The sequence below is a fragment of the Saimiri boliviensis genome, chromosome 3, assembly GCF_048565385.1.
Source record: "Saimiri boliviensis isolate mSaiBol1 chromosome 3, mSaiBol1.pri, whole genome shotgun sequence".
In the NCBI taxonomy this organism is placed as follows: domain Eukaryota; kingdom Metazoa; phylum Chordata; class Mammalia; order Primates; family Cebidae; genus Saimiri; species Saimiri boliviensis.
The window spans coordinates 138592957-138616973 of NC_133451.1; the positions used below are offsets into that span (position 1 = coordinate 138592957).

At 39.5% G+C, this 24017-nt stretch overlaps 1 protein-coding gene across 10 annotated transcripts in view; it reads left to right on the forward strand.

Moving 5' to 3' along the window:
- SH3D19 (SH3 domain containing 19) overlaps nt 1-24017 on the forward strand; it is a 217007-nt gene that overhangs the window by 148780 nt on the left and 44210 nt on the right. For 3 of the 10 annotated variants that reach the window (XM_010338611.3, XM_074396835.1, XM_074396834.1), the window contains exons 3-8: nt 463-503; nt 5823-5865; nt 8391-8529; nt 8659-8812; nt 9722-10729; nt 19683-19790. In XM_010338611.3, coding sequence (XP_010336913.2) covers nt 463-503; nt 5823-5865; nt 8391-8529; nt 8659-8812; nt 9722-10729; nt 19683-19790 — 1493 coding nt within the window. Of the gene's footprint in view, nt 1-462; nt 3830-5803; nt 5866-8390; nt 8530-8658; nt 8822-9721; nt 10730-19682; nt 19791-24017 lie in introns of all 10 variants that reach the window. The other 7 variants (XM_074396829.1, XM_074396830.1, XM_010338607.3 and 4 more) reach the window with 7 other exon arrangements.

The following is a 24017-nucleotide window of genomic DNA, read 5'->3' on the forward strand; positions in this document are numbered from 1 at the left end:
TATTTTTAGGTGGTGATGTTATGAATTCTAATATTAAGAAGAAAAGTTGTTGGTCCTTAGATCAAATTGACTGTATAGATTATGTACTTCAGTCTGATGTATGAAGACAAGAATTTCAGTGTCAAACACAAAATAACTATAAAGAATAAAGTTCTTTTGAGCACCATGTAATGCTGTCTAATTATAGTGGTATCCAGATTTTCACTGGAAGATACAGTATGTAGGCAGCTATGAAAGCAATTTTTAAGGCAAAATTTTACTTACTCTGCAAATATACTTCCCATAAATTAAAGGCAATTTTTAAAATTTCTTTAATTTTTGATTTGTAAAGAGGATAGGTCAGTAAATAATTTATCAAACTTGTGGCCTAGCACCATGGTGAATGCCAGAAAAAACTCGGCTTTATGAATAATTTTTCAAAAGGATTAATGAATGTATAATAAGTTTTCTTTCTTTTTCTAGCCAAGGACCCTTGTCATCCATTAGAGCAGTAATCAAGAGATGTAAGTTTGTTTTTTCCTTCTCTATATTTTCCTCTGTAATAATTTTAAGTGATGATTTAGATTTCCAGCAGGCGATTATTTTTGACGAATCTACAAAGAACCCAAGAGTAGCTTCTCCTAAGAAGTATTAAAGCATCTCAGACCAACCTAGTTTTCAGCTTATATTTATTGATATGACAGTTTCTCAGAACCATGTTTTTCTCTTTCAGAACAAAGCTGGGTTTTATTTTTTCTTAATCCCAAATTATAAAGCTATATAAAGCTGTTTTTTTTTAATTTGCCTATCTAGTTTCTGTGATCTAATATAAATTTTGTGTAATCATTTTCTAGAGTTAGGGACATCTTACAGGTTTAAGAAATCTTAAATCCTGGCCTGGCACAGTGTCTCATGCCTGTAATTCCAGTACTTTGGGGGGCCGAAGCGGGTGGAAGACCTGAGGTCAAGAGTTCAAGACCCGTCCAACCAACATGGTGAAACCCCATATCTACTAAAAATACAAAACCTTAGCCGGACATGTTGGCAGTGGCCTGTAATCCCAGCTATTCGGGAGGCAGAAGAATCACTTGCACCCGGGATCAGAGGTTGCAGTGAGCCAAGATCGCACCACTGCACTCCAGCCTGTGCAACAAGATCGAAACTCTGTCTCAAAAAAAAAAAAAAAAAGAAATATTAAATTCTGTTCCTTTTGGTTCATTTGTTTCCACAGGTACTCTTCACAATGTATTTTTTAACTGTGTAAGTGCTTATAAAGATGGACTTACACTACCACATCAAGACAGAAGTGCTAAGAGTAGAATTCCTATCAGAAAGGAACATTTCTACTTTCTGTCCTTATCTTTTGGTTAAGACTTCAAAACTTGCTATTAGTGTGGTATTTTAACACTTTTTTTAAATAAAAGGCTCTGGAAAGGTCTCTTTAAAAATAGAACATGTATTGCCTGTGATAGAAAAGGATAAATATAGAATTTTAGATGTTCTTTCCATTATTTGAGCTGAGGTTACCAACCTGAGGAGAATGTGCCCTATATTTAGAAACATAACTTTTTTTTTTTTTTTTTTTAAGACAGAGTCTCTTTCTGTCACCCAGGCTGGAATACAAGTGGCATGCAGCCTCCACCTCCTGGACTCAAGCAATTCTCCTGCCTCAGCCTCTCGAGTAGCTGGGATTACAGGCACCCACCACCACAGCCAGCTAATTTTTATATTTTTAGTAGAGATGGGGTTTCATCCCATTGGTCAGGCTAGTCTCAAGTGACTTGCCTGCCTTGGCCTCCCAAAGTGCTAGGATTACAGGCATTAGCCACCCTGGCGGGTCCAATAATTAGTAATATTTAGTGTGAATTTAGGATATTGACAGGTGATGAAGAACATGCATTTGAACAATTCCAGTGAAAATTTTACAAGGTGACAATACAGAAAAATACACCATGTTTCCCCACTCCATTTTTTTCTTTATTGGTGAACTATAAATATATGGGAATGCTATGATATATGATGAAGAGAATTTCAGATGTAAAAAGGAAAAATTCTTGATAGCTTTTCATGCCTTATAACCCATGGGGTGGCGGTGGCAGGAGATGACAGGCAGAGAGATAACTTAAGTACAAAATTAAGTTCTAGAACTTGGGCAAGAATTTATTGGCAGGAGATATAACTTAGAATAATCATGGTTGTAGGCAAAATCCTGGAAGTAGCCAAACATGTAGGGAGAAAGTATACAGGACAGGAAAGATGACAAGGGATAGAATCTTGGAGACACTGATATCTGAGGACAAGCTATGCCTTCAAGGGGCATAAGGCAAAAACGCATGACCTAATGAACCCAGCCCTGCTGTGAAAGGCCCCCTTTCACTGAGTCATTTCTGTGGGCTCCTGCCTTTGTTCCCTGACTTCTTAACTCCCCTGGATTTCAGGACTTTTTTGTTAGGGAAACACAACCTGTGTCTGACTTCCCATAGATACTTCAAGATGGATCTTGCTCACCCAGGGGCCCTGTGCTGGGCAAGGTGCAGCTAAGACGTGGGCATTAAAAGCTGAAAAAGGATGGTCAGACTAATAGAAGGAACAGGAGACAGCTGTATTTTAGAGGTCAAAGGAGAATATTTTAAAAGGAACAAGCAAATTACCAATAGCTCTTAATACTACAGCCAGGCCAAGCAAAAGGTGCTGAGAACAGGTCAACTACTGCAAATTTGTTTAATCTGAGGAAGTGAGAATGAGATATATGAGCGGATAGTTGAGAAATTTGCAGAAAGAGCATGAGACAACACATGAAAATCTGTGGTGAAAACCAAAAGTGTTTGTAGCTATTAATCTTGTTCAGCACTGACAGAAAGTGTCAGTTTTTCTAGAAGGATCAAGAGAGAAAAGAAAGATTTCATAGATGAGTGAATGTGAAAAAAATCAGAGAAGGAGAGGGGAAAGCAGTGATTCTCAAAGAATGTGCAGAAGGGTATCTGTAAGTATAACTGCGAGACCCCTCCATGCTCTGCAGCCGCAGCACCACTCTGCTGCCAGGGGGCCTGCTACCAGTGACCTCTCGTGTGAATGGGCAGGAGCAAGTTAAAATCACTAATTTAAAACAGTGTAAATCAACTACTGAATTGCCTCTTAAGTATTATTCATACTTTAAAATCAATCCTCATCAAAGTAGCAAATTGATTTTGCAAAATCGTTTTTAGATTTTTTAAAACTGTTGTTTAAAACTGCAGACAGCCAGGCACAGTGGCTCACGCCTATAATCCTAGAACATTAGGAGGCCAAGGTGGGCAGATCACTTGAGGTCAGGAGGTTGAGACCAGCCTAGGCAACATGCCAAAACCCTGTTTCTATAAAAAATACAAAAATTAGCCAGGTGTGGTGGCACATACCTGTAGTCTCAGCTACTCTGGGGGCTGAGGCAGGAAGGTCGCTTGCAACAGGGAGGTCAAGGCTGCATTAAGCTAATATTGCGCCACCGTACTCCAGCCTGGGTGACAGACCGAGACCTTGTCTCAAAAACGAAATAAAACAAAACAAACAAAAACCTTCAAGCAGGTTTTTTGACTGTGGTTATGTGTGTGGATATCCTGGTCTGCAGAGACAACTCTTTGCAGTAACATATTTCTTTACTCTCTGAAACTGTGGTTCATTAACTTTCCTTTTCCATTTAAGTGTGCATAGCAGGGAAAAACAGTGGCATGGCAAGACTGTCATGCTCCTGAATTCCTTTTAAAGTTTGGGCAACTAGGTTCACTCTTTTCTCTTCCTTTCCTCTTCTATAACCCCTTCTTTTTTTCCCTTAGCACTCATGAATAGTACACAGCAAAAATGCCCCGTGGAAGAGGTATGTTTGTGACAATGACATGAAGTCTTTTAAAAGTGGTATGTCTGCTGATTCCAGCATTAGTGATGGTGGTGATATGATTATAGCAAACTTGAGCAGGCCTCTCACTTAATGAAACTGTTCTTACCAATCAGACAAACCATGCAGAGCTCTAGCATCTCTGTCAGCCTGGTTTACTCTTGATAAAAATGTTGACAGTCAGTAACATCAGTTGATGATGTAACTATGAGGACATCCTCCAAGTAGAGACCCAGTGGTTTTGGTTTCAGATGTTAGAATCTGGGCTTTGGCAACCCAGCAGAGGTTCACCTGTCACAGCTTCAATCCAGCCTAAATTTCATTTCCACCTTCCACCTCCATCCCTGCCTCCCCGAGCTTTGACAGCCTCCTTGTTCAGAGAGAAGCAGAAGTTAATAGGAGTGGGGGAAAAGATCTATGCTTCCAATCTTTTCAAATAAGAAGAATTGAGCAAGTTGAGTATTACAGAGATATGAAAGCAACTGTTTAAAATAGTTTATATATGAAACAAATTTCCTTTGTGCACAAATTTTTATAGTGTTTGTGGAATTTTTTCCCCAAAGGCATGTTTAGATGTAGAATTTTTTCCCCAAAGGCATCTTTAGAATATGTTCCTTGAAAAATGGAGGTAATAGTCTCTGTTAAATAAAAATTGGCATCATATGTGACATGTTCCAGATTATCTGATTAAGACTTAGTTTGCTTTATAAAGCAAAATTTGGGCCAGCTGCAGTGGCTCACGCCTGTAATCCCAGCACTTTGGGAGGCCAAGGCAGGTGGATAACCTGAGGTTGAGAGTTTGAGACCAGCCTGACCAACATGAAGAAACCCCATCTCTACTAAAAATACAAAATTAGCTGGGTGTGGTGGCGCTTGCCTGTAATCCCAGCTACTCAGAGGCTGAGGCAGGAGAATCACATGAACCCAGGAGTCAGAGGGTGCAGTGAGCCAAGATCACACCATTGCATTCCAGCCTGGACAACAAAAGCAAAACCCTGTCTCAAAACAACAACAACAAAAACAAAAAAGTAAAATTTGGGAAAATAATTTAAACTATCAAGCTTAAGGACTTGAGTTTGAGACTTAAGAAAAAAGTCAGTGCTGCATATACAATAATATGTGCTGTAAACATGTTTATAAAAGTGATTTGAACACATTTTGCATTTATTCTTTTTTTCTTTTCTTTTAATAGTAATTTAAGTAAGAAAAGGCTAGACTCGTGTCTGTAATCATGCCTGTAATCTCAGTACTTTGGGAAGCCCAGGCAGGAGGGTCACTTGAACCCAGGAGTTTGAGACCAGCAACATGGCAAAACCTCATCTCTCTAAAACATGCAAAAATTAGCCAGACATGGTGTCATGTTCCTGTAGTCCCAGCTACTTGAGAGGCTGAGGCAGGAGAATGACTTGAGCCTGGGAAGTTGAGGCTGCATTGAGCCCTGATCATCACACCACTGTACTCCAGCCTGGGCAACAGAGTGAGACCCTGTCTCAAAACAAATAATAAAACAACTTACAGGTTATAAAATTTCAGTTAAGTTAGAATAAAGATGAAAATTTGACCAGTTTCATTCTATAATAGATTTATAAACAAACATCACAAAAGCATAGTCATGTAGATTGGAATAGATATTTAAAATTTTTGCCCATTGTTATTTCATATCATCATCTTACTGCTCCAGCCATGCAACTTACATTTAATAGCTGTCTTCTTTTCTCTGCTCATTCTTCAAATTATTTTCCCAACCACAGAATGTGCTTTGGGGAGTTTTATGCAATCTCCAATATACAACCATAATTAACTTTATGCCAATAAAATGATTATTTTGATTTACTTTTCTATTTAGAGATATTAAAATTTATACATTCTATACAATGTCAAGTATAAGCTTTTTCAACTGTTTACTCTGTAAAAAATTAAACCCTTACGTAACGTACTAATTTTGTACCATACCAGTTTATTCCTTCTTCAACAGCTTCTCGGACTTCTATTCAGAGTGAACTTCATCGAGATAGAAGGTATGTTTGTATTTATAATAGAGGACATATATTCTGCTAATAATTGAAATAAAAGTGTGTTATCAGGTAGCAAGTTAAATATTTTACTTTCATAAGCAATGTATTATTGTATTCTGCCTCATCAGTACATCACCTAAATTAACTTACAAGTTTGAAAGATGATTTTGCTTGGTGGAGTGATACAGGCTTGAAAATGTTCTTTTGAGTGTAATTATTTACTGAAGTTGATTTTTAAAATGTTTATTAAACAACTGCTACATGTAAAGCATTATAACTGCTTCAGAGAAATGCTTTGAACCTCATGCTACTTAGTGCATGTTGACTAACCAAATGGATGGATGACAGGATAGAAAATTGAATGGAAGGATAAAGAAAGGAAAAGAGGAGGTAGGCAGGATGAGTAAAGGCTAGATGGCTTTTTGGAAAAGGGAAGGGAAAAGAGAAGGGAGGAGAGATATTATTTGGATAGGTAGATGGAAGGACCAGTGGACAGGTGGACAGTAGAATGGACAGAAGGATGGATAGACAAATAAAAGAATGGGAGGGGTGGGCAGATGGGTAAATGGATAGATAGATTTTTTTTTACATTGTATCATGATATTCAATCAGATAGATAGGTTTTTATAAGTCATGGTCCCATCTGTCAAATTTCTGATAGTACAGTACAGAATAATAAAGGACTTGAGAGTCAGAACCAAGTTCAAATCCTGACCATCACTTTCCTACCATGTGACATTGGGCAACAAGCTGCTTAATCTCTCTAGCTTCTGTATCCCCATTCTTAAAATGGTGCTAATCATACCTACATCACAAGGTTATTGTAAGAATTAATGTACATATGATTCTTAACATTTATTTACTAGTAACTCTTATTTGGTTGGACAAAAGCTATAAGCAGAGGTCCTTAGGGAATGCAGTTCAAATTTAATCAATGATCAGGTTCTACTGTTTCACAGTGTAGCATGAGAGTGTGTGAAATGCACAATTTTGATGACAGTGCTTTTTTGTTTTTATTTTCCATAGAGTGCTAGAGAAAGGCAGAGCAGGTATTATCATTTATATATGTTCCGTTAGAAAACTAAATTTTCCGCTCAAAACTGTTGATTGATTTGTTCGGGGTCACACAGTTGGTGTTTGTTAAGAAATCAGGTTGAAGAGAAAATTTAAACATGCGCCTGGCACAGTGGCTCATACCTGTAATCCCAGCACGTTGGAAGGATTGCTCAAGGCCAGGAGTTCAAAACAAGCCTGGGCAAGATAGCAAAACCTCATCTCTAGAAAAAAAATTTTTTTTAATTAACTGGGCATGGTGAAATGTGCCTATAGTCCCAGCTACTCAGGAAGCTGAGGTGGTGGGAGCTTGAGGCAGCAGTGAACTATGATTGCGCCACTGCACTCCTGCCTGGGCAACAGAGCAAGGCCCTGTCTTTACAAAATTAATTAATTAATTAGTTTACATGGGAATGTAGAATCAGATTAAGATAAAAGGCATCTTGCCTAAATCACTACAGCTCTTCAGTATTAATGAACACAGGCCAGAGGTAGTGGCTCATGCCTGTAATCCAAGCACTTTGGAGGCCAAGGTGGGCAGATCGCCCAAGGTCAGGAGTTCAAGACCAGCCTGACCAATATGGTGAAATCCTGTCTTTAAGAAAAAAAAAGTATTAATGAACACAGAAACACATGTCAAAGTCTAGAAGTGAACATCCAACCTCAAAACACTTAAAACATAAATATGAATTGGAACAGAGATGGAGTGAGGCAGAAGAGGATATTCTTTTTATATGGTAGTTTTCATTTCAGAGTATGTATTTTATAATAACAGAAAACCAAGCTGGGCCCAGTGGCTAACACCTCTAATCCCAGCATTTTGGGAGGCTAAGGTGGGCAGATCACTTGAGGTTAGGGGTTCGAGACCAGCCTGGCCAATATGGCAAAAACCCATCTCTACTAAAAATACAAAAATTAGCTGGATGTGGTAGTGTATGCCTGTAATCCCAGCTACTCGGGAGAAAGGCACAAGAATTGCTTGAACCTGGGAAGTGGAGGTTGCAGGGAGCCAAGATCGAGATTGTGCCACTGCACTCCAGCCTGTGTAACAGAGTGAGACTCAGTCTCAAATAATAATAATAACAGAAAATCAAACAATTCCATTTGACTAGTGGGCTTTTATACCTTATACTATACATCTGCCCTATAGGCTAGATAGCCCTGGAATGAAGAGATTGTATAGGCCTTACTTACTTAGTTCTCATCCCTATCAACCAAGGCAGAGCCAAGTGTGCTCAGGGTCCATCTCTTAACTTTTTGAGGCCAAAGTCATAGAGGATGACTGTCATTAGCTCCTTTGAAGCCTGTCTGGGTGTACTGTCAGAGACACCCCAGGCCAGACAGGTCATTTCCGTGACCGTGTTAGTTCTTATAACTTTTTTGCGTGCTGGTGGTTTTCATGAAACTTTGAACATTTACAGAGACAATAGCTTGTTACCAACCTGCAAAACCTCACTGAGGCTTCTGTCCACTAGGCGCCCAGAGATCACCATTGTGGCAGCTGAGCCGCTGAGGCCAGCCTCATGGTTTCCGGGAACCCCACACCCAGGTCTGGGATTTCCTGCATCATCTGCAGCAGGCCGTTGGAGGCCTAATGAGCTGGTTCCTGCTGAGGTGAATAAACATCACATTATCTCTTTGCATTTTATTTTTTAAATGAAGTTCAAAGATAAGAACAGTGAGACTGTCAACACCTTGGCTATTGCCCATAGATGTCTAAAATCTTCATTCTTTACTTTTCAGCTCCCACCATCTTATGAACAAGTTATAAAAGAAATCAACCAAGTTCAAGTTAATACTACAAATAATAATAATGCTGCTGCCACTCCAAGGCACACTATTACTTCTGCAACTCAGACTGACTTTTCAGAAGAAATAGACAACGATCTGCCTCAAAGTAATGCAAGTAATCTGTCTTCCCTGATTCTGACCTAGTTCTAGGGAAGTAATCAGTAGGCTTCCAGCCTTTAAAATAATTTGTAATTTGTGCATAATTCATTGAGCTCTGCTGCCCAGTCAGTGTGATCGCTGTGTGCTTGCTTTATTTGGGTATGCAGTGATTATTATAATAGATCATTCTTACAAACTGCAGCCCCAGTCTCTTGAGTTCACCCTAGTTTATATCACAAAAACATCATCCATTTAACTCATGGTGGGTATTACTGCTGATACTCTTTATTCCCACTGAGAAGCATCTTCTGTTTAGCAACTTAAACTTGATAGGATGCTAAGGGTGGTTGTCCTGTTAGGCTCTTTTAAAGTGTTGCACGGTGGCTCATGCCTGTAATCCCAACACTTTGGGATTCTTACAGCGGGCATATTGCTTGAACCCAGGAGTTTGAGACCAGCCTGGGCAATGTGGTGAAACCCCATCTCTACAAAAAAAAAAAAAAAACGCAAAAATTAGCTGAGTGTGGTGGTGTGTGCTTGTAGGTCCCAGTTACTCAGGAGACTGAGGTGAGAGGATCACTTGAGCACTGGAGGGTGAGGCTGCAGTGACCCATGATAGAGCCACTGTATTCTAGCCAGGTCAACAGAACAAGACCCTGTCTCAAAAAAAAAAAAAAAAAAAAAAAACAACAACAAGAAGAATATTTGTCATATAAAGAGCACTCCTACAGGAAGCTGAGAATAAACATTTCCATTTTTGAATCATTTTTTACTAATTAAAGAAACCAAAATCTCTTGTATGTAATTTTAAATCTGTGTATGTATGTATTTTTAAATCTGTGTATCTTCTGTATTTTTTTCTTATAAATTGTTAACATTGTGGCTTCTTTTTATTTGTTTGTTTTGGTCTTATCAGCACTACAGGCACCTCTCAAGCCTCTTCAGCCTTTCCCAGCAGTCTCATCTGGCAATCTTCCAACAAATGTGGCACCGCTAATAGTCTTTGATATTTTTGAAGAACAGAATTGTCCGGAAAACCCCAGTGCTACAAGATGTCCAGTGCCAAAACCAAGATCAAAAAGCAACCTCAGACCAGTTGTCAGAGATTCTCACATTAAAGAGCAAAGTCACCAGAAAATCAGCCCAGCAGCCATAGGAGAGAAGTCATCCCCAGGCCGACCCCAGTCTCTGCTGGACAACACTAGCACCTCAGACAGTCAGGCAGTAATGAACATTATGAACACGGAACAAAGCCAAAATAGTATTGTTTCCAAAATCAAAGTGTTTGAGGATCAGACAACTACAGAAACCTCAGGACTGCCCAAGAAACCAGAAATTACTCCACGTTCACTTCCTCCAAAGCCTACTGTTTCCTCAGGGAAACCTTCTGTGGCTCCCAAACCAGCTGCTAACATTAGAGCTTCTGGAGAGTGGGACTCTGGGACTGAGAACAGACTCAAGGTGACCTCCAAGGAAGGGCTCACCCAATACCCTCCCCTGCAAGAAGCAGGAAGCATCCCAGTAACCAAACCTGAATTGCCAAAGAAACCAAACCCTGGCCTTATACGAAGTGTTAATCCTGAGATTCCGGGAAGAGGGTCCCTGGCTGAGAGCTCTGATAGTGGGAAGAAAGTGCCAACTCCTGCCCCGCGGCCTTTGCTGCTGAAGAAATCTGTTTCCTCAGAAAACCCCACCTACCCCTCAGCTCCACTGAAACCTGTCACTGTTCCTCCCCGACTCTCAGGGACATCACAAGCCAAAGCATACAAGTCCCTGGGAGAAGGGCCCCTGGCCAAACCCCCAGTTCCAGTTCTGCAGAGCAAGCCCTTGGGGGACATCGATCTCATCAGCTTTGATGATGATGTTTTGCCCACCCCATCGGGGAACCTGGCTGAAGAATCTGTTGGTTCAGAGATGGTTCTAGGTGAGTGAAAAATGAGCAATGGAGGGGAAGCTAAACTCATGATAGGGTATTTTAAATGGCACTTGCTGTTTTAGTTTCCAGTACGTAAGTTATTGAGATGCATGCATGTGTGTGTGTGTGTGTAGAGACAGAGAGAGACAGGAATGAACAGAGAGGTCAAGAAACATGGAGCTAAGTGGAGAATGGAGACAGGGAGGGAAGGAAAAATACAGGATGGGGGTGATGGAGTCAAAAAGAGGGAGACACATGTACTGATTACTATTATATGAGCCAGAAGGAAGCAGACTGGGACTAGGGACTAAACCAGGCGTCCCCAAACTATGGCCTGCGGCCGCATGCAACCCCCTAAAGCCATTTATCCGGCCCCCCACCACACTTCAGGAAGGGGCACCTCTTTCATTGGTGGTCAGTGAGAGGAGCACAGTATGTGGTGGCCCTCCAATGGTCTGAGGGACAGTGAATTGGCCCCCTGTGTAAAAAGTTTGGGGACACCTGGACTAAACTATAATAGGTTGTGGGGCTAGCTCCCCTCACTCTTGGCAGATAGAAGTTCAGGCTTCACATTGAAAGGATCCAGAGAGGTTGGGCAACATGTAGAAGGATTCAGAGGAATCTTCTCGTAGATGGGAAGTCATCTCTGGGGCATTGGCCCCAGAGGGGCTCCTCAGATGAAATGGGTCCCAGCTGGGAGTGCTGGGAGAGGGGCCAGTTCAAGAGGAGGATTCTGGAAAATGTACGGAATGAGGACCCAGCCACATGTTGCAAAATAGTTCCTTTAATCTTCACAGAACATCTTCCTTTGAGAGTGAAAAGTTTTGTAAATAAAATACAACATTTGTAGGTTCGCTGCCAAGATCAGTACAATTAAATTTCCCAGAAGGCAGAGTGTGTTTTTTTTCCTCTCACTGTTCGGTCGGAGAGTGTGATAGTAAAGCTTATCTTTGTCTTGTCAAACTAAGCTGCTCTACTTGTCATCAATAAGATTTCTTTTACTGCTGTTTACTTATTTGGGTGGAAGTTGTGAACATATAAACTTAATGGAATTTTTAAAAGGTTAACTGTCACTGTATAAATGTTTAACATGCATCAAAATAGTACAGACTCTGTGATTTCAAAACCAAATTCTGCACAGCACATGTGTATTTAAACTGAAAGCAAACATACACATTATTTATTAAATATTCATGCACAGAACATTGTAACTGACACACTACATTTTAGCATATAAATGAAAAGACATACATGGCTTTTGTCCATAAAGGGTCAAAGGTAAAACATTTGAATATATTAAGCTTCTGCAGTGTACCTGACGCTCTGCTAAATATTGAGGCATACATTATTTTATTTAATAATTGCAACAACCCTCTGTGAGATATCATTGGCCTAAGTTTGCAAATGAAGATGGTGAGGCTGAGAGAGATCTGTGGATAACTTGACCAGTGTCATAAAACAATTATCTAAGTCAGGATTCAAACTTAGTGTTTTTACTCTAAGTCTGGTTTATTTTTCACTATATAATGTTGCAACCCAATATTTTCATAAATCCTTAACCAGGCAACACTTTAAAAACTTTTCAAGTCTTTGATAATACCAGTTTCTTATATGAACCTCTTTGGTATTAACAAGATTCAGAGGACAGGTAAACCCAACAGCACCAAGCTTTTAAGGGGTGGAAACCATGCAAGCCAAAGAAATAATACCTTTTGTAGAACTTGCTAGTTTCTATGGGGACAGGAACTTGACTAATAATTGCTGGGAATTTATTTTGTATCATCTAGCAGATAATTATAGTAATCCTCAAAAGAAGGTCAACAATATACTTTCAACATGAATACAGTCTCATGCTTCATACTCAGCCTTTTCTCCTTCTTGATTTCTACCACTTCATTGCACAACATTTAATTATTGGGGCGTCTTTTAGCAAAGTGTGTAATTTGCTTGTACTATCTGACTTTAACCATTGCTCTTGACTATGGAGCTGTACTGAGCTGAATACTACCTTCTTTCTAAACCTGCCTTTCTTCTTATATTTTACAACTCACTAGTGACACCAACATGCACACCCAGGAGAAACCTAGAGATCATCATAGAGTCTTCTCACCATGTCACACAGTGGCTAGATTGGAGTCTCCCAGGGCCTACCGTAATTGTTATGTGACCTTAGACAATTTACTTAACCTCACAGTGCCTCTGTTTCTTCATCTGTAAGACATAATCATACTCGTCAGAGAGGGTATTGCAAGGGTAAAATGTGATTATGTAGGAAAGTGGTATTACACTATGTGAAACATGATGATCATCAAGTAGTAGTTATTGTTGTTACTTCTCTGTCTTTGCATCTAATTAGTTACCAACTCTTGCTGCTGGTTTTACCTTCCAAATAGTTCTTGACTCTGCCTCTCCTTTTCATCCCTCCTTTTTTCTTTCCCACCTTAGGCCTTTATGCTGTGATGACTGCAGTAGCCTCCTAAATTGAGCCCACTCAGATGAACCTATCATCTTCCACAGGCTACCCAGGGAATTTTCTAGAATGTATACTTGCCTTGTTGCTTCCCTACTTAGGCCCTCCAAAGGCCTTCAGTATCACCTCTGAATGCCTTGAGCTGTGGAGGGATTTTCGTTTGCTTTTTGATTTGGGGCTTTGTGACTTTTTGATGGTGTTTTGGTAGCATTGTCATTGTAAATAAAGGTTTATGGTCTCTGGGAAACCTTGCCTAATCATCCAGACACCAGGCAGAAACTGGGAGAGGAACACAGGAGAAAGAAGAGAAACTTACAAATACGCCTTCCATCCCCTTTCTCTTACCTCAAAAATAAAGAAAATCTAATAAAATAGCATTCATAAAATGAAGTTGCCATATTAATCTCAAGCAATAGAGATCCAAAAATACTGAAGCTATGAAAACACTGTAAAGATTAGAAAAATTATTAAAGGAAAACTCATAAAACAGGCAATTTAATATTGGATTCATTTCTTGGGTAGAATGCCTTCCAGGTTAATGTAATGGAGCTGAGAAGTATTAGCAATTCTTCTTCACACCTCTCCAAAATCATACCCAGTTGTCAAAAAAAGCAGAATGTTTCTGCCATCAGCCCCATTACACAGACCAAAATAATAGTTTAGCAGCCAATTTCTGCTATTAACAGAACTCAAGGGAAAGAAATGACAGAAAAGCAAGCCAGGGATGGTGAAACTAATTATGATGACAAGCACATTATTAGAGACAGGTAATAGGTGGAAAACTACTTTATCATCAGTGTTTTTCTCAATCCACTAATGAAGACTGTGCAGATATAGGTGTAAAGAGGCCTGCTTTTTCAGCAGCAGGTGTGGAATAATTGGTGCTGATGTGAGGGAGTAGAGGGAAGACAGAATACACACTGCAAATAAAAGTAGACAAAAATCCATTATCTTGTCTTAGATTCAGATAGGAGATTCTTCTTAAGATGCTCTGTGGTTTTTTTTTTGTTTGTTTTTGTTTTTTTTTTTTCTGTAGAAACAAGAGCAATCTGTGATAGAATTATGGCAACAAGTTCTTAATCCTTTTCAGATTACCAGTATCTGAGAATCTGAGGTAACCTGAGACTCTTTTCTCTCCCTTGAAAATAGCCTTTAATTCAATGACTGTTTGGAGCTGTGAGAAAAAAAAGAAAAAAAGGAAAGAAGATAGCCATTACCTCATGTGTACACAGCTTACTGTGTGTACAATATCCAGAACTTCAAGGGCCCATTTTGGGCTCTATATTAAGGATTTCTACTATAGAATATTGGAAATAAATGTCAATGGACTGCTTAAATTACAGTACATCCATAACAGTGGAATATTTTGTGATAATTAAAAGGGGGGAGACCTATTACTCCCTACTGTAGACAAACCTCCAACATATTATTAGGTGAAAAATGCAAGATATAGGATCGTTTTTATGTTATTTTAGCTATTGTTTGTGTTAATGTGAATGCAGTGTGCAGTGATATATGAAAAGTTGGTAACAAAGGTTGTCTTCTTTGAAGGAACTGGATAGGAGAAAACAGAGAACCTAGTCTTCACTGTATGCATGCTGATCTCTTTTGAATTTCAGACCATGTGGAGGCATTACCTGTAACAAGATAGGAAAGCAATAATCTTTTTTAAATAGCTGAACATAAGCATAATTAGGCTGAAAAAAACTATCTCTTGTCATCTTTGCCACTTCTGAAGAGCTGCTTCCCCTACTGACCCTCAGATTCTGATAAGTAGAAATTTTTAAAATAATAAAATAGTGATTTATCTAAAAGGTTATATTATTCAAGGTTACAAATACAAACTAGTTGTTATGAACTAAATATGTCTAAATTAGACAAATTCAAAATTTTATATCTGCATTATTTCCTTCTAAATTGAATCCAAAAAAAGAATTTTTATTTTTCTAGTTACTTTATGGAAAATTTTACGGCCATTATTGCCTTGAAAAAGTAATGAAAGAAACCAGAAGTTTCCTCTTTTGTTTTCTTATTTTTAGGTGGTTTTGTTCTGGTTCGTTTGGCAGAGGTTATCTCAGCTTAATCTTCTAACTTTTCCCTTATGATTAAATTTATGTTATTGGATTTGTTTCAGTAAGAAAAGTAAAATATATTTGTTGTAACAAGTTAAATAATCAAGAGATTTTGGGTTAAAAAAATGTAATCTCCCCACAGTGAGCAGTGTGAACAAAGTATGCAGTCTTCTGTGCCTTTGGGCATGCCAAACCCAAGTTTACACATATCTGCATAGTGGACTTCTGGAAATTTTTACCATACTATACCTGTTACTCAGCAGAGTGCTTCTTTTTTTTGTTGTTTGTTTGAGACAGAGTCTCATTCTGTCACCCAGGCTGGAGTGCAGTGGCACGATCTCAGCTCACTGCAGCCTCTGCCTCCCAGGCAGTTCTCCTGCCTCAGCCTCCCGAGTAGTTGGGACTATAGGCATATGCCACCACGCCCAGCTAATTTTTTGTATTTTTAGTAGAGACCGGATTTCACCATGTTGGCCAGGATGGTCTCGATATCCTGACCTCAGGTGATCTGCCTGCCTCAGCCTCCCAAAGTGCTGGGATTACAGGTGTGAGTCACCACGCCCAGCCAGCAGAGTGCTTTATTAAACAATGACATTTATCATTTCTCTTCAGGATAATAGGTCTAAGTCTAATTCATTGTCTCTTTATACCCTTATACCTGCCTGATACCTCATAATATATCATAACTGGTTCAGTATTTCTCCTATTGTTGGAAATTCAGGTTGTTTCATTTGTTTTTTATTTGAGGGGTGGGTTGTGTTTTTTTTTTTGTTCATTGTTGGGTTTTGCCACTACAAAAAATGCTTCAGTAAATACTCTCAGAAACATGTTCACTTCTATTGATGCTTTTGTTTCTGAAGAATAAATTTCTGAAAATAGGACTACTAGTCAAAGGTTATGAACTTGAAACATTTTAACTAGTACTAATGATCCAGTTTCTCACCTAGTGGTGTCTAGAGTACCCCAACATGAAGTGTCAGCCTTGCTTTATATGTTGCCCACTTATAACTTCTGTTGGAAAAAATAGACCTCTTATGAAAAGACTTAAAAAGTGAACTTACCATGTTGCTAGAGAGAAACTTGCACACCATCATAAGATGAAAAACAGGGCTCTGGCTCCACCTTCTCATTGAAGTGATGCTGTTTATCCTCCCCACTAATCTGCACTCCTCACATGGATCACAGCCCAGACAACATGCAGACAGAGAGGCAGATGCAGAGCTCACTGACTCAGTGAGCACAGCTGGGGGAGATCATTAAACAGACCACTCCTGCCAAACAGCCTGTGGTGGTGGAACACGAAGACTTCCTTGCCCCACCACATGGAGAAAGAAATTTTTTCCTGGGGACCTGTATAGTAGGATAATTACACATTATCTGAGTGGCAGTTATTAAAGAACAGCTAACAGTATTAAAAAGTAAAAGAAAACAAGAGAGAGAGTTAAAAAGCTAGGATGCTTTGAATACTTCATAAGTTATATCTATGCTCCTTCAATTTAAATTCTTCAGGTTAAAACAAAAAATGATTGGACCCTTGAACACAATAGGTGACATCTGCCCACACTGTGCAGGATTTGGGTCAGATTTCCTGAGGTCATTCCTCCCACAGCAAGTGCGTTTTGGATGCCCCTGTGTTCAGCCCACAAGGGTGCTAATTGGCCTCTTTTCTCCTTTCTCTGCCTGCCCCCACCTATGCCCTCACTTGTGAAATGTGAGTGTGTAGGTGGTATACTGGCCCAGAATTTAATTTGATTTGGGAAACAATTTATGTCATTCCATGCTCAAGATTTTCTTTCCCCTTCACACACACCCAAAAAGCATCATTGAATAAAATTTTAAACTAATAACCAACATGTTATTGGTACCAAAAGCAGCTGTTAAAGAAATACCACTTCAAGCCAGGCACTAAGGCTCACACCTATAATCCCAGCATTTTGAGAAGCCAAGGTGGGAGGATCACTTGACCCCAAGAGGTCGAGACAAACCTGGGCAACATAATAAAACTTCATGTCTACAAAAAATAAAAATTAGCCAGGCATGGTGGCACATTCCTGTAGTTCCAGATACTCAGGAGGCCAAGGTGGGAAGACTGCTTGAGCCCAGAAAGAAGTCGAGGCTGCAATGAGCCACATGATTGCACCATTGTACTCCAACTTCGGTGAAAGAGTGAGACCATGTCTCAAAAAAAAAAAAAAAGAAAGAAAGAAAGAAATGAAAAGTAGGGCACCGTGAATGATTATTGGAAGAACTATTCAGAGATGTAAAATCCAGTTGTTGGAAAGACAGTCAAACAATGTCACCTCCCTCCCTCACCTATTGCACTCCTGTTTCCAACTGCAACCTGCTTCCCTTCTGCCCATACCTTGTTCTGCTTTTTCATCTTTCAATGTAATTCTCACCTTCAAATATACTACATGAATTCCTTATCTGTTATATGTATTGTTTCTGGTCCCCATCTCTCTGCTGGAATGTTAAGTTTCATGAAGGCAGAGTTCTGTGCTTTGTTCACTGCTATAGTCCCAGCACCTAGAAGAGTGTTTAATGCATAGCAGGCACCCAGTCAATATTGAATGAACAAAAGTGAAAAATCAAACTACAAAGAAATTGATATAAAAAGATCCTGGATTTGTTTTTCAGAACATCTGTATAATAATAATACATGTAATATTTATAGAAAACACATAGACATACCATATTTTAGACAATAATTAATTTTAGAGAGATTATATTACAAGAGGTTTTCTTTTTCTATTTTATGTAATTCTTAATTTTTCTCACTTTTGCAACAAATACTACTTTGAAGTAAAAAAGTACTGTTATACTTGTTATTATATATTTGTTGTTATAAAATTAAAGAATTAAGGAATTTGGTTAAATCCAAAAACAGGAGCTTTGTTGTTTTATGGGTGACAGGTCATAGCAGAAGAAAGTTGTATTGTTAATACAGTAGTCTTTTTTTTTAAGTTTGATGACATTCTTTTGATAATCTTAGTTTTTTGAATGTAAGACTAGCCTCACTCATTGTGAGCTGGTAAGATTCCACAGAGTCGTCATCTATTTTTTTTTCTCAAGTAGTGTAATAATAATTTTAGCTAGCTTGCCATCTGGAGACCCTTCCTAAGTGATAGATAAGAAACTTAAAATAGTATTGTACTTTACCATCATACCTCCCCACCCAGCACTGTTATTGGCATAAATATGTAAGCAAGTGGTTGGTGAGAGAGTGATGCCTTTGGCGGGGTCTCTGTTGGTGGGGTTGCCTGAAAACTGGGTGGAAGAGAAGGTGAAGTATTGTTAAAAGGGCTTTTATTCTTAGCTCAACCCTTCACGTATCCTTCAAAGAACTGGTCAGCAAAAGGTGCTTATTGAATTGCACCTCATAACAGGCATAATGTGAATGCTGTTCATTACAGGAGCTATGGAGTGCATCGTTTTATAAGGAGTATCTCCCCACAGGCAAGATCCATAGAACAGGTGCAGAATTACAGCATATACTCATTTCCCCTCTTGTTAAATAAAGTCAAAGACAGTTTCATGCGATCCTACATGCTGAGTAGTAGAATATCCATTGTAGAGCATTTTCTTTTATTTTTGCTAATCATTATACTTGTAGATTTCCCTTTAAAAAAAAAAAAGTTAGTCATATTTTCCAAACCACTAAAAAGGACATTTATATTAAAGACTTTCAATAAAAAGGTTTACAGATACGCTTTTGTTTAAAGTATTTCTCCTAAGTATAAACTGTCCATTTAAAATATTGGGTTGGTGCATTACTTTTAATGGCAAAAACCACAATTACTTAATAAATCAGTTAAGACAGAGGAATGCCAAGTCATATGTTCTTGCCCCAAAATTAAATATTTGAAGAGGTATGTCTTATTTTATTTATGGGATAGAATGTTTTTGATTTTCATGTTACTGAAGTGTAGTTTTACTAAACTAAATCTGAGACTGCTGAGCACCTTCCCTGTGCCAGGCACGGCACTGGGTAGGATGGGGGTCCTGGTAGTAAATATTCTGGGACAGGTACGGGGGTGTCTAGGGAAAGAGTCTTTCTTTCCTCTCTGGGGCATCTGGGAGGCTTTGGGATGTGGGAAAGATGGTCTCCTCCTCTCATTTTCAGGCAGACGTGTATGAAATGATTACACTCCCCTGAAAGATCAGCTTCTACATAATTCAAGATGATCCTCGATCTCTCTCATCAGACAGGAAGAAAAGCCACATGAATTATTTACAGAACACTAAGTTACTTCCTTTTATGAGCTCCAACTTTGTTTTTGTCTCTGCAAACTGAGATTTTGTTTATCCATGAATAGTTCCCCCTGGGGCATGAAAAATATGACTCTTAAATTATGAATGAGGTTTTTTGTTTCAGTCCGTGTTAACTAAAACATGCAAAATAAACTGTGTTTTTCATTAGATCCCTTTCAGCTCCCTGCAAAAACAGAACCAATAAAAGAACGAGCAGTTCAACCAGCACCCACCAGGAAGCCCACTGTAATTCGAATTCCAGCCAAACCAGGAAAATGTAAGCACTTCTCTGCTTTCTTTATTTGCTTCTTCAAGAGCTTGGGAGAAATATATGCTAATTTATCAATGTCTGCTTTTGAAGTTATATATCATCTGCCATTCATAGTCAAAGCTATTTAAAAGCAAGTTGTTTTTCACAATTGTTCAAAGAATTAGTACAGTAAATTTGAATTTTTTCTTTCTTTTTTTTTTTTTTTTTTTTTTTTTTTTTTGAAGGTGGGGAGTCTCACTCTCTTACCCAGGCTGGAGTGCTGTGGAGCAATCTTGGCTCACTGTAACCTCTGCCTCCTGGATTCAAGCAGTTCTCCTGTCTCAGCCTCCCAGGTAGCTGGGACTACAGGTGCACACCACCATGCCTGGCTAATTTTTGTATTTTTAGTAGAGACAAGGTTTCACCATATTGGTCAGGCTGGGGATTTCATTTTTCTTTTATGATGCCTTTAAACAGAGAATAGAGGGAGACTGAAATTCAGAACAATTGTTATATCCCACGTTAATACCTCTGGTACAGATTTGGTGGAAAAGTAACCTAAACCAATAGCAAATAAAGTTGTATATGTCTATCAGTCAGGAGTATATTATTCCAGTCAGCATAATCTCAAATATGGCTATGTGTGAATTCTGTGAAGATTAGTAGCCAAAAGCTTTTAAAACATATAATTATTTATAAAAATAATTCTTAAATTAGTGTAACATTACATTTTGATTTACATCCTTACTTGATTTTTTTTTTTGAGACAGAGTTTCGCTCTTGTTACCCAGGCTGGAGTGCAATGGCATGATCTCGGCTCACTGCAACCTCCGCCTCCTGGGTTCAAACAGTTCTCCTGCCTCAGCCTCCCGAGTAGCTGGGACTACAGACGTGCACCACCATGCCCAGCTAATTTTTGTATTTTTAGTAGAGACGGAGTTTCACCATGTTGACCAGGTTGGTCTCGATCTCTTGACCTCATGATCCACCCGCCTCGGCCTCCCAAAGTGCTAGGATTATAGGCATGAGCCACCACACCCGGCCCCTTACTTGATTTTTTAATAGTATAACAAGTGAAATTCTATAGGAGCTCTAATAAGTACTTCAAAAAGAAATCTGATCGTTATTATAATAGGAAAGCCACAAGGGCCAGAACTATTTATTTTAGGCACCAGATTATTTAAAAGGTGATTAAAAGTATGTTTATATATGTGTACACACACACAGTGGGTTCCAGAGCAGTTCGTGGCACTGCTTGGAGTGATCACACAGCCTTCTGTGAGGGCCTCTGATTTCGTTTATATCTGCACTGCCTTTATATAGCCCACATGCATTCTTGCCTTGTCTAACAAGAGATTCTGCCCACTTCATTCCTCCTAAAGCAGAACAAGCATTCCACTCTTTCATCTGTAGCACCCAGGATTATACTGCAGGAATATTCCTTGTGTTGTAGGGGTTTGGTTTTTCTGTAAAGCACTACCCAGAAGGATCATGTTGGTTTTAGTATCTTCTTGATGATTCTGTTATTAACTGATGGTTCTCAGCCAAGTAGCAAGAAAATTGAACTGAGTTGCTATGAAGAATGAGGAGAAAAAAAATCAAGGGTATCAAATTCTGGTTCTAGTTTCTTTGGAAGTTATATTTTATTTCTTTGAAGGTAATATTTTAATGTTAGATTTAAAAACTCGTGGTAGGTGGTAGGCGAGACATGGTGCCTCACGCCTCTAATCCCAGCACTTTGGAAGGCCAAGTTGGGCAGATCACTTGAAGTCAGGAGTTAAAGACCAGCCTGGCCAACATGGTAAAGCCCCGTCTCTATCAGAAATACAAAAATATGGCCGGGCGCGGTGGCTCAAGCCTGTAATCCCAGCACTTTGGGAGGCCGAGGCGGGTGGATCACGAGGTCAAGAGATCGAGACCATCCTGGTCAACATGGTGAAACCCCGTCTCTACTAAAAATACAAAAAATTAGCTGGGCATGGTGGCGCGTGCCTGTAATCCCAGCTACTCAGGAGGCTGAGGCAGGAGAATTGCCTGAACCCAGGAGGCGGAGGTTGCGGTGAGCCGAGATCGCGCCATTGCACTCCAACCTGGGTAACAAGAGCGAAACTCCGTCTCAAAAAAAAAAAGGAAAGAAAAGAAATACAAAAATATTAGCCAAGCATGGTGGCACACCCCTGTAATCCCAGCTACTAGGGAGGCTGAGGCACAAGAATCACTTGAACGCAGAAGGCGGAGGTTGCAGTGAGCCGAGATAGCACCACTGCACTTCAGCCTGGGCAATAGAGCAAGACTCCATCTCAAAGAGAAAAAAAAAACTAACTGGTGGTATATTTCTTTTGACAGTATTATATAGCCCACAAATCAGTAAAATGATAGCTCATTGGGTTGTTTGCCTGTTTGCTATTACTTTATTAAATGTATTCTAGATTTTAACAGGTATAGTAACATATAATGTTAAGAAATATTGGCCGGGCGTGGTGGCTCATGCCTGTAATCCCAGCGCTTTGGGAGGCTGAGGCGGATGGATCACTTGAGGTCAGGAGTTCAAGACCAGCCTGGACAACATAGTGAAACCCCGTCTCTATTTAAAAAAAAAAAGAAAAGAAAGAAAGAAAGAAAAGAAATATTGCCGTGAGTTTTAAGTAATACAACTTATACAGAAATTAGTAATAAATACAAATTTTTAAATTTATTCATCTGTTGTGTCATTGTCCCCCAATGACCACCCCCACCCAGGTTTGATGATTCACTAGGAGGACTCACAGGACTCAACAGTTGTATTTATGGCTATTATTTATTATAGCAAAAGCATATGAGGTACAATCAGCAAAGAGAAAAGGCAAATAGGGTGAAGTCTGAAAGAGACCAGATACACACTTCCAAGAGCCTTCTACTGGTGGAGTCAGAGGACATGCTTTAACTCCTCCAGCAATTAGTTGTGGCGATACGTGTGAAATGTCGACCAGAGAAGCTCATTAGAGATTCAGTGCCCAGGGTTTTTATTGGGGGCTGTTTATATAGGCACTCCTAAAAATTTTGGCACATACCAAAATTCCAGATTCCCAGAAGAAAAGCAGATGTTCAGCATAAACCATATTCTGTTTTATCAGTTTTGAGGATGGCAAGAACGGTCCCAAAGTCCAAGCTTGTATATGCCAGCCAACAACCAATCTTATGGCTGGGTGCAGTGGCTCACACCTGTAATTCCAGCACTTTGGGAGACAGAAGCGGGTGGATCACCTGAAGTCAGGAGTTCAAGACCAGCCTGGCCAACATGGCAAAACCCTATCTCTACTAAAAATACAAAAATTGTGTGGGGATGGTGGCATGTCTCTGGCTGAGGCAGGAGAATTGCTTGAACTGGGAGGCGGAGGTTGCAGTGAGCCAAGATAGCTGTATTGCACTCCAGCCTGGGTGACAAGAGCAAAACCCAAAGGAAAAAAAAAAAAGGGACCAATCTTGTAAGCAGGACTTCATAGGGATGAAGTTTCAGGCCTGCTATGTTTACTTTTTCTGTACCTTGTCAACTACATTAATGAGCTCTGAAATCCTGAAAAGGATATGCTGAGAAAGCAGCTTTAATTATCCTGACAAAGCTCCAAGAACTGGTAGAAAGTTGAATTCTAGGAGTTCGAGACCAGCATGGCCAACATGGTGAAACCCCATCTCTTCTAAAAACATAAAAATTAGCCTGGCATAAAAAAGAATGAGTTCATGTCCTTTGGAGGGACATGGATGAGGCTGGAAGCCATCATTCTCAGCAAACTAACACAGGAACAGAAAACCAAACACTGCATGTTCTCACTCGTAAGTGGGAGTTGAGCAATAAGAACACATGGACACAGGAAAGGGAACAACATACACCGGGGTCTGTCAGGGGTAGGGGGCAAGGCGAGAGAGCATTAGGACAAATACCTAATGCATGCGGGGCTTAAAACCTAGATGACAGGTTAATAGGTGAAACAAACTACCATGGCACATGTATACCTGTGTAACCTACACATTCAGCACATGTATCTCAGAACTTAAAGTAAAAATTTTTTTAATTATTTAAAAAAAATAAAAATAAAAGCTCAATTAAATTAGCCAGGCATGGTGGCACACACCTGTAAACCCCAGCTACCTGGGAGGCTAAGACAGGAGAATTGCTTGAATGCAGGAGTCAAAGGTTGCAGTGAGCCAAGATCACACCACTGCATTCCAGCCTGGGCAACAAAGCATGACTTCATCTAAAAAAAAAAAAAAAAAAAA